The sequence below is a fragment of the Lolium perenne genome, chromosome 7 (genome assembly GCF_019359855.2).
Source record: "Lolium perenne isolate Kyuss_39 chromosome 7, Kyuss_2.0, whole genome shotgun sequence".
In the NCBI taxonomy this organism is placed as follows: domain Eukaryota; kingdom Viridiplantae; phylum Streptophyta; class Magnoliopsida; order Poales; family Poaceae; genus Lolium; species Lolium perenne.
This window is the reverse complement of record NC_067250.2, coordinates 139,738,040-139,752,161: the sequence shown is the minus strand read 5'-3', so window position 1 is coordinate 139,752,161 and position 14,122 is coordinate 139,738,040. Positions and strand designations below refer to the sequence as shown.

Below are 14,122 nucleotides of genomic sequence, written 5' to 3'. Positions count from 1 at the left end.
GTTCATCTCCATCGCCGCCTCCTACGGCTAAGGCTTCAACGACACCTTCGTCCTTGCCAATGCCATCCTCCTCGAAGTAGTACAAGCGACCTGGAACTACACATATTCTTTGTGTGAGGCAACCAAGAACAAGAAGTACTCTGCTTTTTCAGGACGAAGAACTACTCTGCTTTGTAATGAAGCTAGGGAATTATAATGACGGCAACCTACAGTTATCAAAAAGGGAATAACACTATAACTATAGATGACTGCTCAAATGTGCTACAAAACGATAACCACAGTTCTTGAGATCATGTACTGTATTTAATTACACACCTGCATCCTAGCTAGCTGATGACACAGACTGAAATTGCAGTGCTCAATACTCACGCCAATATCATCGAGGATACAGAGAGCAGAAGCTACGAACAAACCAGCGAAGCACCCACTGCTGCCGCTGTGGCAAGGTCATCGCGACTGTCGCCGCTAGGTTGTTGTCCGCCATTGCTACGGCGTCACCAACGCCCTCGGCAGGTCTTCAACATTGCCGCTGCTGCAAGATCCTCAACGTTGCTGTGGCCCCCAACGGCGCGGTCGCTAGGTCCTCGAGTCGTCGTCGCCTCTACTGCCTCGAGCCCGCGATCGCTATGTCCTTGACACCACTGTCATCGCCGCCGCCGATTCCCTAACCCTAGGCGCGGTGCAGTTGGAGTTTGCTTACCCAGGTCGGCCGGATTGGGTGTACTATTCGGCTTGGCTCAGCCAGCTCGGTTGGGTCAGGCTTGGTGGCCAGATTCCAGAGTAAAAAAACAGATCCTCCATAAAAAGAACGACAACAAGAAAACCATTAAGAAAAACCGCCAACGTGGCACGCCACTTGTATCTGACGACCGAGACCCACCTGTCAAAACGCCCAGAACATTTAAAGGGAGTAAAAATTGGCACAGATTTTGCTAAATGGGGTAATTCCGCGGAAAAAATGCTAAATGGGGTAATTAGTGTCAAAAAAATCAAACTAGAGGGTAAAAAATGGAATTTACTCATTTTTTATTGAAAACTAGACTGCTGTAGTTGTAATAAAGCGCCCTTTATCGAAAAAAAAGTGGAAGTTGGCCAGTCAGTACCACAGCGAGAAGAACTCAGGGAGAGAATCCTCTCCCATATCTAGGGCCCAGTCACGCAGCCATTAGCCAGAAAGGCCCTCCTTCACCAAACAGGCCAAGGATCTCCTCTTCGAGACCATCTTAGCCATGTTCGGAGCAATCTCCGCCACTTTGGCTCCATCAATCCAGCGATCCGTCCAGAAACGAGCCCGTTCGCCATTGCCCACTATGTAACAGGTAGCCGCATCAAAGACCGAGTTGCAGAGGCTAGGAAGCTGAATGTTGAACTCAGCCCAAGCCTTAGACGGATCCACCTTTTGCATCCATGCCCACCGGCAACGGAGGGCAAGATTGAGCAAGCGGAGGTTCTGAATACCTAATTCGCTAAGGGCTTTAGGGGAGGCCACCTTGTCCCACGCGACCAAGCAGTGGCCACCCTCAATATGGCGATGCCCCTTCCAAAGAAAGGCTCGACAAAGCTTAAGAAACGCCTCAACCACCTTCAGAGGGATGTCGAGTGACATCATGGAGTGGACCGGAATCGCGGGGAGAGTGGTCTGGACTAGAATCGTCCTACCTCCACGGTTGAGGAGCTTGGCGCACCACAGTTGCAACCTACTTGTCGTACTGTCAACCATGGGCTACAACTGAGATACTGTCACCTTTCGAAGCCCAAGGGGGAGACCTAGGTACTAGAAAGGGAAAGAGGCCACTTCGTAGCCGAGGATAGAACTGGCCAAGGCCACCTGCTCCTACGAGCAGCGGATGGGGTGGAGCAACCTGATGAAGATGACCACATCATCGGCATACATCGACGTGCGATGCCGGAAACCACGATCCGAAAGCTCATAGAGCAAACCCACAGCCGCCGCCCTCTCAAACATGAGGTGTAGCACATTCATCACCGTGTCAAAGAGCAAAGGGGACAGAGGGTTACCCTGATGCGAAGATGAGATCCCCGGCCTCCCCGTTGACCAACACGCGAGTAGACGCTGAGCTAAGCAGCCCACCCACCATGGAAGTCCACTTACGGCCAAAGCCTAATTTGGCCCTAACCTGATATGAATTGACATATCCACCAGCGGATGTCTGAAGGACATCCGTGGGTGGTGGCCACTGATATCGTATATTGATTTTTTTTTTTTGCAAATCATGTGGAATAAAGGCTCTTCATGAAGTGTCACAGAGTTGCAGTTGCATGTTCTGGTTGATAGTGCTCATTATAAGATGGCTTTCGAGATGAGAAACTTCTCACTGCTAAAATAGTAGTATGTAAAGGCTACGAGAGAAAAGAAGGGTGAAGGGATGCAATACGCATGTTGTTACTTTACCGAGAGATGAGGTGTTGCATCGTGTGTTCATTTTCGTGTGTTGGATACGTGTGGGCATGGGAGGCACATGGGATTAGTGGTGTTTCACTTCCAGTATGACGTTGATGGTTGTTTCCAAGTGCCCGCCAATGTCTCTGAGTGATGCTTCCATAGTGCGACCTTGGGCACTACAATAGCATGCCATCAGAATGTACACTTGTGTTGGCTCGAACAATCACGGCCTCCATAGCACCCGCTCTCCAAGACGCTGAGAGAACAAGAAGGCGAAATGTAGAATGGCATTGTGCCATAGGAGGGAGACAGTAATCGATAGGGCAGCGTGGGTGTCTGTGTTGGGGTAAGTCTTCCTGGGTCGTTAGCGCGGGTAGAATTGTGGTGTGAGCTAGTAGGCCTAGAAGTTACTATCTCGTTCTCTGTCTACTTTCCCATCCCCAATCCTCGTAGCACGTACTCCAATCTCACGACCCGGTGATCCCCGGCAGCCAAGGGGTGTTACAGCCTCGGTTAACCGCCATCATCGAAAGACACGTTCATTAACATCAAACAGTCCGTGGTGCAACTTACTTGCCATATAGTCTCACCGTGAACTTGTTTACAAAGACACCTAATCATTTCTATATGAAAAGAATAAAACGGAGCACTGCAAAAGATGCAACTTACATATATATATAGTCACGGTACAAATTAAGGATAAACTACTATCTCGTTTTCTGTCTACTTTTGATCCCTAATTCTCGTAGCACAAGATGGTACCTCGATGTCAATGTCAGGTCCCCGTGATCCTGGCGGTAAGGGGGTGTTACAGACTGAGTTAACCGCAGCACATTAACAGTAAGCAGTTCGGCGCGGTGCAACTCATTATAGTCTCCCACCGTGAACTGGTCTACAAAGACAGTTTTTTTGGAGAAAATTACAAAAACCCACCACAATTGCGGCTAGGGTTTCAAAAAACCACCACCTTTCATATTTTTGACAGAAAACCACCGGTTTGATGTAACAGCATGACAAATACCCACCACTTCGTGAAATGAGGAAGGTTTAGCGGGTTAAGCACAAAATTGACAGGTAGGGCCCATTGTCAGGCTGACGTGGCAAGTGTCGGAGATGACAGAAAACCACCACTTTACAGTAGATGACAGAAAACCACCACTTTACAGTATAGTACAGAGATCTCCGACACTTGCCACGTCAGCCTGACAGTGAGCCCCACCTGTCAATTTGGTGCTTAACCCGCTAAACCATCCTCATTTCACGAAGTGGTGGGTATTTGTCACGCTGTTACACCAAACCGGTGGTTTTCTGTCAAAAATATGAAAGGTGGTGGTTTTTTAAAACCCTAGCCGCAATTGTGGTGGGTTTTTGTAATTTTCTCGTTTTTTTGCGGACCCGCAAAAAAACTGTCTTTGTAGACCCCCTTGATACAATGAGCAAAGAACTGAATCAGTCGAAATATAATGTTTGCTTCGTGTAAGTGAAGCATTTAATCACTTCTATGTGAAAATAAAAACCGCAATAGATGCAACTTAAATATAGTCACGGTACAACAATTAAGGATGAACTCTGAATAAAGCCATTCTTTTATTAATCGACATATTTCTGTTTGATTCAGTCAACAACATCCCATCTTCATATAACTGTTCAAATCCATCCCAGTGTGAAACTAGAGTGATGTTAGTGTTGACTAAGACATTGATAGTTGAAATGCATTGCACACCTATTTTTTTTCATTAGGAAAACCATTGTGAAGGGAACCTGCTGACTACATGTACATTACAAACCGGGTTATCTAACTACGCACTTGAGCTGGCGAATCTTGATAGGTGAATACAATATTTATCCTAGCGAAAGTGGAAATTTTGATGACCATGAGGAATGAACAATGTAGAAGCTAATCTTAATGTCACAGGCTACTAGTTTTTTTTTCGAAACATGCAGGAAAACTGCATGTGATATACTAAGAAAGAGGAGAAGCCATAAAGATGGCAAAAGTACAAACGACCACACAAAAAAAAACTACTAACTTTTCAACCAAACTCCACTAGAACCAACACTTTCAGTGAAAGAGCGAGCATTAAGAGGGGAGAACAAGGCGACCTCTGCTTGCAACTACCCACTGATTAGCCTCTGTTTTGATTTGATCAATTACTTGGTGGATCAACGTGTACTTCTTGTCAAAAACTCTTCTATTTCTCTCACACCAAATTGATCGAACGACCAACATGAAGATGGAGTTAAAGCTCAGTTTGTTGCTTCCCTGCAATCTTGTCTTTGCCGAGAGCCACCAGGATTTCAGAGGCGAGGAGGTCTTTGGTATTACCTGCGACATGCCTGCCCAGGCTAACACTGAACACCAGATGATGTGTACGACCGGGCAGCTCCTAAACAAGTGCTGAATTCTCGCTACTGATGTTGCAGAAAACACACTTGGGATTATGCTTATGCGGAAGACTCCTTTTTTGTAATGCACGATCATGAATCGTGTCCCTAGCTCAAATACCCACAATTTTTTTTAATATGAAAATGATTCTATCCAACTACCAGTGACAACATAAGTAAAAAACAAGACATCCATCCTACATTAGCAATTCCAGGTTAGAGTCAGGAGTCAGGACGACAGAAGCATCTTCTCTTTGACAAATAGGATTAGCTCACAACAACTAACCATAGGAAGTTCACCGACAGAAAACAGAAAGCCAGTTTCACTGACTGATTGAGAAGACCATATACTCCTGGAAATCTTGAACATCGCTGGCTCGCTGCTATCTACCCATCTTCCATATGCTCCATTTTGTTGTTGCGTGTCTACATTATATGGCCTTTACGAGGGGATATTTTGCTTCTGGCTTCCTGCAAAAGTTGGATTCTTTATGCTTTCCCTGTTCTACTGTTCTACAGTGTGTTCTTACAGAATTCAGAGGATTTCTTGCATATACACATAATCTTATGCTTCTCTATATATGAGGGTTCAAAGATGGGTGCGGCAACGCGTGCGTCCGAAGTTGTAGCTCATCAAACTTAATTTCCTTTTCATTTATTTTTTTCCAAAAAGATCAAAATGTCCTATTTATACGCCATATCTACCAACTTCTTAAATATGGGTGTGCGTGGCAACGGGCGTTTTCGTGGTCTACTGTGGATATAAATCGACATATCCACCAACAGGTGTCCTCCAGGCTTCGATGGTTGCTTAATGTTGCTGCAAATCATGTGAAATAAAGGCTCCTCGTGAAGCCTTGCACAGTTACAGTTGAACGAGCTGGCTGGAAAAGTATTCTTTATAAGACGGCTTTCAAGATGAGAAACTTCTCACGGCTAAAATATTTCTGTGAAGGCTACAAGAAAAGGATGCAATACACATTTGGTTATTTTACCGAGAGATGAGGTGTTGGGTCGTTTTTCCAGTTTCATGTGTTGGATACGTGTAGGCATGGGAGGCACATGGGATTTCTGGTGTTCCTCTTCCAGTATGATGTCGATGGTTGTTCCTAAGTGCTCGACGAGGTTTCGTGTGTTGCTTCCATATAGCATGATGCAGTGTGCAACCTTGGGAATTTCAACTGCATTGCGTTCAGCAACTGCTTTTCATGACCCTCAGGGAACGGGGAAGAAATTGGCATCGAACTAGAGTTCACATGCTTAGAGCATCTCTAGCAGAGCCTGTAAAAGTGTAAACCGAAAAATTCGAATTCTGTCTTCCGAAAACGTGTTTGCGGGTGGCAAAACGGCTGGGGCAGAATAGATCCCGTAAATTAAAACTGAAAAACGGAATATTCGGAAAATCATCTTCTTCTTCACAAGAATTGGATCTGCGTCGCTGGTACGTCTCCCCGCGCCCCTGACTACAGCCGCGAGATTGGGGGTTAGACAAGGATGGTCGCACACAGGGAAGAGCCGAGCGCGAGGAGCCGAAGGTTGGGCGGCGCGGCCGGATTGATGCGGCCGGACGCGGTTTGTGATTGATGCGGCCGGACGCCCGCGGCCGTGATGCTGCTAGGCAGCTCCCCGCGCGCATGGTGTGGAGCTGCTATTGCTTGGCTGCTAGCCAGCCAGCTGCCCGCGCGCGGCGCGCATGGTGTGGAGCTGCCAGCGGTTGGTGTTGACGCGCGCGGCCGTGATGCTGCCCGCTCGCCTGCCACCGCGGCGCGCTGGTGCCATGGCCTGCCGAGTCCGCTCTCCGCAAGCTCCGTCCGCAGCCGCGAGCTTGCCCGTGGTCGCATAATTTTACCAAAGCAGCCAGAAATCAGCGCCTGGAGAAGGTTGTACGCACGACAGCGCTGGAGGAGCGGTGAGAAATCCGTTCAGTTTTGGTCCTGTAAACCGCCATTCGGTCTGTATTAATAGAGGTCGATTGTGAAATTTTTCGGGCTGGGCAGCAAGTTCAGTCTCTGTTCTGCACCACTTTCAACATGAACCCGTAAATCCGCCGGAAAAATACGGTTCCGGCGTGATTACGGGCTTGTTAGAGATGCTCTTAGAGCATGTCTAGCACACCCCCTACTTTTTTGCCCCGTAAAACGTGAGTAGAGGGCCTTGTATCAAAAAATTCCGTCTAGCAGACCCCGTATTTCACCCTTTATATTTTAAAATTGCAAACCCCGGAAAATTTGTTCGATAGTTCATCATCAGTTCATAGCTAGATCATACATACGGGATCATACAGAATTGCGCGATCATAATGGATCGCGACTTCTACGAAACTAACTAGTAGTTGAGGACGACGACCGTGGCATTCTCCTCCGCCTCCCGCGCCTCCATCTCCTTCACGGCGGCGATGGCCTGCGCCTTCTCGTCTTCCTCCGCCCTCTTCTTGTCGGCTTCGTCCATCAGGGACGCGGCCACCGCCTGCAAGAAGAGGAGTCTTCCCCCTCCTCCGCCTCCTCGCCGGTGCGCGGCGCTCCTCCGCCGCTGGTGCTTGCCTCCCACGCCGACTTCGAGCGGCGGTGCATCTTCCAATCGGCGCGCTATTTCTCGAAGTCGGGGCCGCTCATCGGCTTGAGCGGCGGATCGGCCTTGTACCAGCGCCCGCCCGCCGCGAACTCGCGGAGCTTCGGCAGCACGTAAAGGGCGCCGGCGTACCTGCACGCCGCACGCCGACTCCCGGCGGCGAACAGCTTGCATTGGCGTCGTCACGCCTCCTCGAGCTTCTCCGGCGAGCGGGATCTCTTCGATCCGGAGGCGGGCGACGCGCTGGTGTTGCGGCGTGCGGACATGGCAAGCGGTTATGCTATTGCGGAGGCGAGCGGCGCGGAATTTTGAGCTTAGCGGGGAGGCGACGGCGCACGGCGGAGCTAGGGCTGCGAGTGAGAGGTTCGACCCCCACTCGCACCTTCGCCCTGTATTTGTAGGGGGCGGCGGTATGGTTTTCCTGAGCCCCGTATTCCACCGATACGGGCCAGCCCGAATACGGGGCCTGCTAGACGGCCCAAACTGTGCTCACCCCCTATCCCGCCAGAATTATACGGGTGAGCGCAGTTTGAGGTGCCTGTTAGACATGCTCTGCCTGTTAGACATGCTCTTATACTGCTGTACAGCTCTCTTTTTCATCTGGAAAACCAATGTGAAGGCATCCTGCTGCTTGCATGTACAATATTTCCCGCTACTGACAGCAATCTCTCTTAAAATCTAGCGAAAGTGGGAATTGTGATTTCCACGAGGAACAAAGAATTTAGCAGCAGTCCTTAATGTCAGGCTCCTACTTTGGAATGCACAACCGTATAAATCATCTCCATAGCTCAAAACAAATCTCCAGGTACAGTAGGTATGATGTGAAAATGGTTTAATCCAACCATCAGTGACAGCATAACTAAACACAGAAAATCCATCTTACGGTACCAAAAAAAATCCAGGTTAGAGCTACATACTCAGATCTCTTCAACAAATAGGATTAGCTCACAAAGAAAGTTCACTGGCAGAAAACAGCAAGCCAGTTACACTGACTGACTGAGAAGACCATGTACTTGGCGGATGCAACATGCATATATTACTTGTCCCAGCGTTAGTATCCGAGGATTCAAGAGCTCTGTTTCACGGCCTGAGCTTCAGCTGCAGCCATCGGATCTGCTTCATCCTTTTCCCCGTCTTTTTCTGCAGCTACTTTTTCCCTGTGAAGCTTTTCTGCTTCTTTCATTGCTGCGCTGTGCTCTGCCTGAAGGCGCTTCATTTCCTCTTCTTGCTGCTGCCTCTCAAACCAAGTATCTGCATCGGCCCAAACTGAACAGGGACAAATATACTAGTCAGAAACCAAAAGGTCATATATTCTGAGTAGATGACAACTTATCACAAATCTAAACCTCCAAAGCAGCGGATTCTAAATATCTGAAAACTACCAAACAGAAAGGGATACACCGCATAAAGTAAGAATAAACCACTCAATCAAATTTGCATCTTATTTAGCAGCTGTATCTGACGCACTAGTTACTGCAACAAAATAAGAGGGCTAACATGACTCGGGAGTGGATCTTGTGCCAGCGTGGCATCTTCCCTGGAAACCTTTACCATACATATTGCACCGATATTCTATAAGACAGAATACCACAGAAAGACCGGGCACATGCCATGCCGGGACTCCCAACTCACCACAGGACTTATGTGATTTTAGCTTAGGGGCTGTGTGCTGCCTTATCCTATCCTCTGATACTACAATGGAGGAGGTCCCACCAGAGTATGATGAATCATTTAAACTAAGCGGATGTATAAAGTATTCTGCCTTATCCCTATCCTCTGATATTGGATCATAACAATGCCCTTTGAACACATACAGCAAGATGAAAATCCCTAACACTGTTCCACAATTTAGAATTCCACGCTGTTCCAGACCTTATTGGTCCTTTCATACAAAATCATTCGTTGAGCAACATGAGGAGACCAACGATATAGGCATCAGATCAAATCAGAACCTTCAACATCTGAGTGGTCACCAATAATATCACCAGTATTTCAAACTACAGCTTGAATTGATATAATTTGAACTATAACTTGAACTAACTTTAATTTTCAGGCAAAGTAGGTTGTGCTCCATCCTCAGTTGGAGTGTGGCATCTGGTAAAAAGATTGTGCAGGACAATATCACTGCTTAGATTGGGGTGTGTTCTACAAGGGGATTTGCCAGTAAAAGGTGGTGAGTAATCCATCTAACTGTTCCAAACTGGGAATTACGTAAATTTGAAATGAATTTGAACAATGAATATAGGAAGCATGAGCACTGGAAGCATGCAATACTCCAATAATCTGCAAATAATATACCAAATAGAATACAAAATTTTAAAAGACTGGCAATTAAGATGACTTCGCTCGTATGATACGCTAAACATACAACTGTGTGCATCTACAATACCTTGGAGAAATTATCAATAGAAATAAATGTAGGACCTACACGTGTATACATAGATTTGCATCTCATTCGCTACAGATTTTGGCCAAACTTAGAAATGACTCGAGTTGTTTGAGATAGAAAGAAATTCTGCTAAACATTCAGTTATACCAATGACGGTTGCAGCTTTGCTGTCATCATTAAGTCACTGTGTGCATCTACAAGACTTGAGAGAAGTAAACAATAATAATAAATGTAGGATCTACAAGAGTATACATAGATATACACTTCACGTGATACAGAATTTTGCCAAACTAACAAAATACTTGAGTTGTTTGAGATCGAAAGAAATTCTGCTAAACGTTCAAATATACCAATGGCAGTTGCAGCAAACATTGCTCTCATCATTAAGTACAAACAACTAGAGTTAATACATGTTAATAAGGATTCAGTGGCAAGTTTGGAGAATACCTGTAGAGGAAACAGTGATTCACAAATTTATCTAAGACATTTTGATATTTTTACCAGCACCTTATATAGTGGTTATTTTCTTTAATATGTAACCAATCTACCAAGTTTAGTTCACTGTTTGCAACATTTAGTTCACATTTGAAACATAGGGATTTTGTAGAAAAGGAAACATCCAGTCTGGTATGGGGATCCTAAGAAATTCTTAAAAGAATCATGTGTATTACAGGCAGAGCCTAAGATTGCATATAATGTGCATGTTCTGAAGGTGCAAGATGGACAAACTCAGCTTGAGCACTCTAAATAGCAGTATAATATATGTCAAAGAAAAACATGGCAGTATAATTTGACTCTTCATACTGTGAATGCCAAGTCTACAAAAATAGCAGTTTCATAAAGTTTAGACCTATCTAGTCTTGTGTAAATCTGCTAGCCATGGTATGTTGCCCGAAACCCGAGCATAGTTAGTACGTATGCTCAATGAGGGGCTGTGCATGAAGCCATGACGCCCCAGAACATGGTGGTGTGAGGGTAAACAGAAAGGGATGGGGAAGCCAGACTGGTTTTCTTGTTTGATATGTTCTTCTGGCCAAGTCTCTTTATATATACATGGAGAGGCAACCAGATCAAATTCTAACAACCAAGATTCTATTTTATCCAAGCAAACTTAATTTAAAAGAAATAACAAGTTATGATAAGGTGGCTTAGGCACCCTGCTGCCGCACCCTCCTGGTGCCGTGCATAGGTGCATAACACCACTTGTAGTCCATATGACAGCCATGTTTTAAAATAATTCGTTGTTTTAACAAATAGAATAAGTCCAAAATCCACTCAAACCAGTTAAGTATCCTAGATAATTAATGAGAACATAAGAGGGGCAAAGTACTTGTCCGTGGCTCGGTACATTGTAATCAACCAAGGTCACATGTAGTTAAACTATGAAAACTCTAGTTTCATAGTTTGTCTTGGAGAGGGAATAGCTGTCAACAAAATCTAGGTGACTGAATAGGACACAATATTACCCAAGGCTGAGGAGACAGATGATCTGCCAGAAACATTGTATACAAGTATAAAGTTGTAGGGATGCTAACTGCATGATCTGCTGATGCTCCATGTACCATTGGTGCTACTGTATGATGTGTTTCCCTCAAAATAAAATCAAAACTGTCTGCCTAGTGCCTAGAGTAAAGGGGCACATTTGAAAAGTTTGACCTTATCTACTAGCTGTGTATTTCCTCGCTGTGACCCGTACATTTCATAGTTTAGTAAATGTTACAGAATTATGATCTATAAAAATATTTTTGATGACAAACTAATGATACTATTTTCACCTGGCCAATCTAAAAACGTTCTTATTACGAGCCAAAGGATGCCAGCTATTTCCAAACAGAGGTGGTAATAAAGATCAAACCTCTCAAATCGGAACAATTTCACACCAATATAATCCTAACTATATACAGCTTCAGACAGCCTGAGGAAATAAAGTCTTAGATCTTCCCTTCTGCAATAGTGAACACTACAACTAATTCAAGTATAAAATTATTTGGAACATTGACAGTACAAGTTTATAATTGACACATTGAATGCCCTGGTTTAAACAAAATAGGAAAGGGCTTAGATTTTAAATATGAAATCATTCATAGTGAATTAGATAGTCTAAGATTACCAGGCAACCTACAATGCTGACTACTAGAACTGAACCCGATTGAAACATTTCGAGTACTAAGATTATAGTCGAGTACTAAATTGTTCCCACCAGACAAGGTGTCATCCAACATTTTTCTAATACAGAAGGATCTCTGTAGAGAACCATTGCAGGCCACATTAAAATTAGAACAAATTCAACAATCTGAGACATGCAACTTCGTGATCAGCACAAATAATCAACCTACTGTGAACATTCCTTTTTTTTCTACTAATGTGAACTTCAGAAAATCCTTAAAACGAAAACACAAACTCAAAACATATTTCACTAGCATTGACCCCATATCAGATAATTAGGATTTTAGTCCAATCACAAGTTCTATAAAATTCTTCGCCCTAAATCTTCCAACCAGACATTAGGTCAGCGATTCGTCAGCCCTAGCCCCAGTGTACGGCAAGCAAGAAAGCAGGGTGTAATTGAACAGATGAGAAAACAGAGGAGGCGTGACATACTTGGCTGCGCAGCCCAGCCCTGCTCCCCTCCCTTGATGCGCTCGGGGAAGGCGTAGTTCACGGTGAGGACGCGGCCGAAGAGCTCGGCCCCGTCCATGTTGTCCATGGCAGCGGCGGCATCCTCGCGCTCGAGGAAGGTGACGAAGCCGAAGGAGCGGTGCTTCTGCGTGGCCTGGTCGAGCGGCGTCTTGACGTCCTTGACCTCCCCGAACGGCACGAACGCCGCGTGCAGGATCTTCTCGTCCACCTCCTCCGACAGCCCACCTGCATCCATCAAGGAAAACCAGGAACGAAGCTCAGCTTGGTCTCCGTCACACGGGGAACAAGAATAGGCGAGGTCCTTCCATGAACGGGGAAGGAACCATGCGTATCTCAGTAACGAATTTCGTCGAACAGGTGGTGAGCGCGGCCATTGGCGTGGGACAGGAGCACCGCGAGGAGGGCCGGTGTTAGCGCGTACCTACGTAGAGGGTGTTCTTCTGCACCGGCTGGTTCATGTCTCTGTCAGGGGCGGCGGGCGGCGGCGGGCGGCGGAAGCGAGGGGAGCGGCAGGAGCCGGGGATGGCTCGCGGGAGGAGTCGGCGACAAAGACTACAGAAACACGAGAGCGTGGAGTGCGTTTGGTTAGGTCTACTTTTTTTTTCCGGTTTTCCTTTGTCTCACTTTTTTTTTAGAAACACATTACATATACAGGTGCATACACCCACCCCTATGAACGCACACACCCTATCCCTGTGAACACCTCCGAAAAACTGAGCTGGCGGATTGGATCTTGAAATTGATGAAGTCACCATAGACGTCTCGTTGTCGAGGGAACGTCGCCTCCCACTGAATGAAAATTCCGCCTTTATGAGACACACATATATCAAACCTGGGGTTTGAACTCTCGTGGACAGGGGTACAACCATTCTTCTAACCACCCAACCTCAGGGGTTCTCTCCTTTGTCTCAATTGACAATCTCGCTCCACACCTCTTTATGAGAGAGAGAGACACTGAATATGTTGTCATTGTTCAATCTGGGAGACCCGATAGACGATAGCTGGCGATGTCATAGTAAAAGTAACACATAGATGCCACCATCACCCTCCATGACTAGTTTTAGGGCTCGGTTTTCACCGGCAGTCACGCCTCTCCTAACCCATTGTTGGGATTAGTTGTGGGATCGTGAGATCCGTCACAACCAGCCGCTCGGCCACCTCCAACGGAGGAGGAGGAGGCCACCACCGCCATGTCCCGGGCTGTTGCCCTAGGCGTCCTTGTGTTGTGGGTCTTTGCGCAAATTTAATCAAAGCGAAATTCACACGTGTCGCCAAGTCTTACAGTCACCTTCGATCTACTCAAACTCACAAAGGATTCGAGAGATCGAAGGCTCTGATACAAAATGTAACAGTTCTACCAGGTAATAGGACAAGGAACAAGCAAGGATTCGTGATCTACTCTATGATTTCACTAACAAACACTGATTCAAAGGCATGATCCAATTTTGGGAAGTGAGAGCGAGATATAAAAGAACACGACACCCAGGGTCCGCCCAATGCGATGATCTAATCCCAGATGGCCTCACCACACACTTATAGGTGGGTCCTACGTTACCTCACCACTCACAACATTTCATCTGGTCTAGTTTATCGCCTATGCTGCATGGATCCGATTTTTGACTAGTCTTGTGGTATTTTTGATTGGTGGATTGCTAGGTATCAGTGTCGAGGTAGTAGACTTGGGGAATTTTCGTGCAGAGGTTGTGATCACAACTTCTTGCTGCTTGCGGGTAGGG

General features: G+C 46.1%; 1 protein-coding gene across 1 annotated transcript; it reads right to left on the bottom strand.

The window, feature by feature from the left end:
- Positions 1–8,174: 8,174 nt before the first annotated feature.
- Positions 8,175–12,966, bottom strand: LOC127318607 (uncharacterized). Its single transcript, XM_051349091.2, has 3 exons — positions 12,808–12,966; positions 12,348–12,611; positions 8,175–8,623 (listed from the first exon to the last, which is right to left on the bottom strand). Exons 1-3 carry the CDS (start codon positions 12,842–12,844, stop codon positions 8,424–8,426), a joined length of 501 nt encoding a protein of 166 aa, XP_051205051.1. The 5' UTR covers positions 12,845–12,966; the 3' UTR covers positions 8,175–8,423.
- Between the last annotated feature and the right edge of the window lie 1,156 nt (positions 12,967–14,122).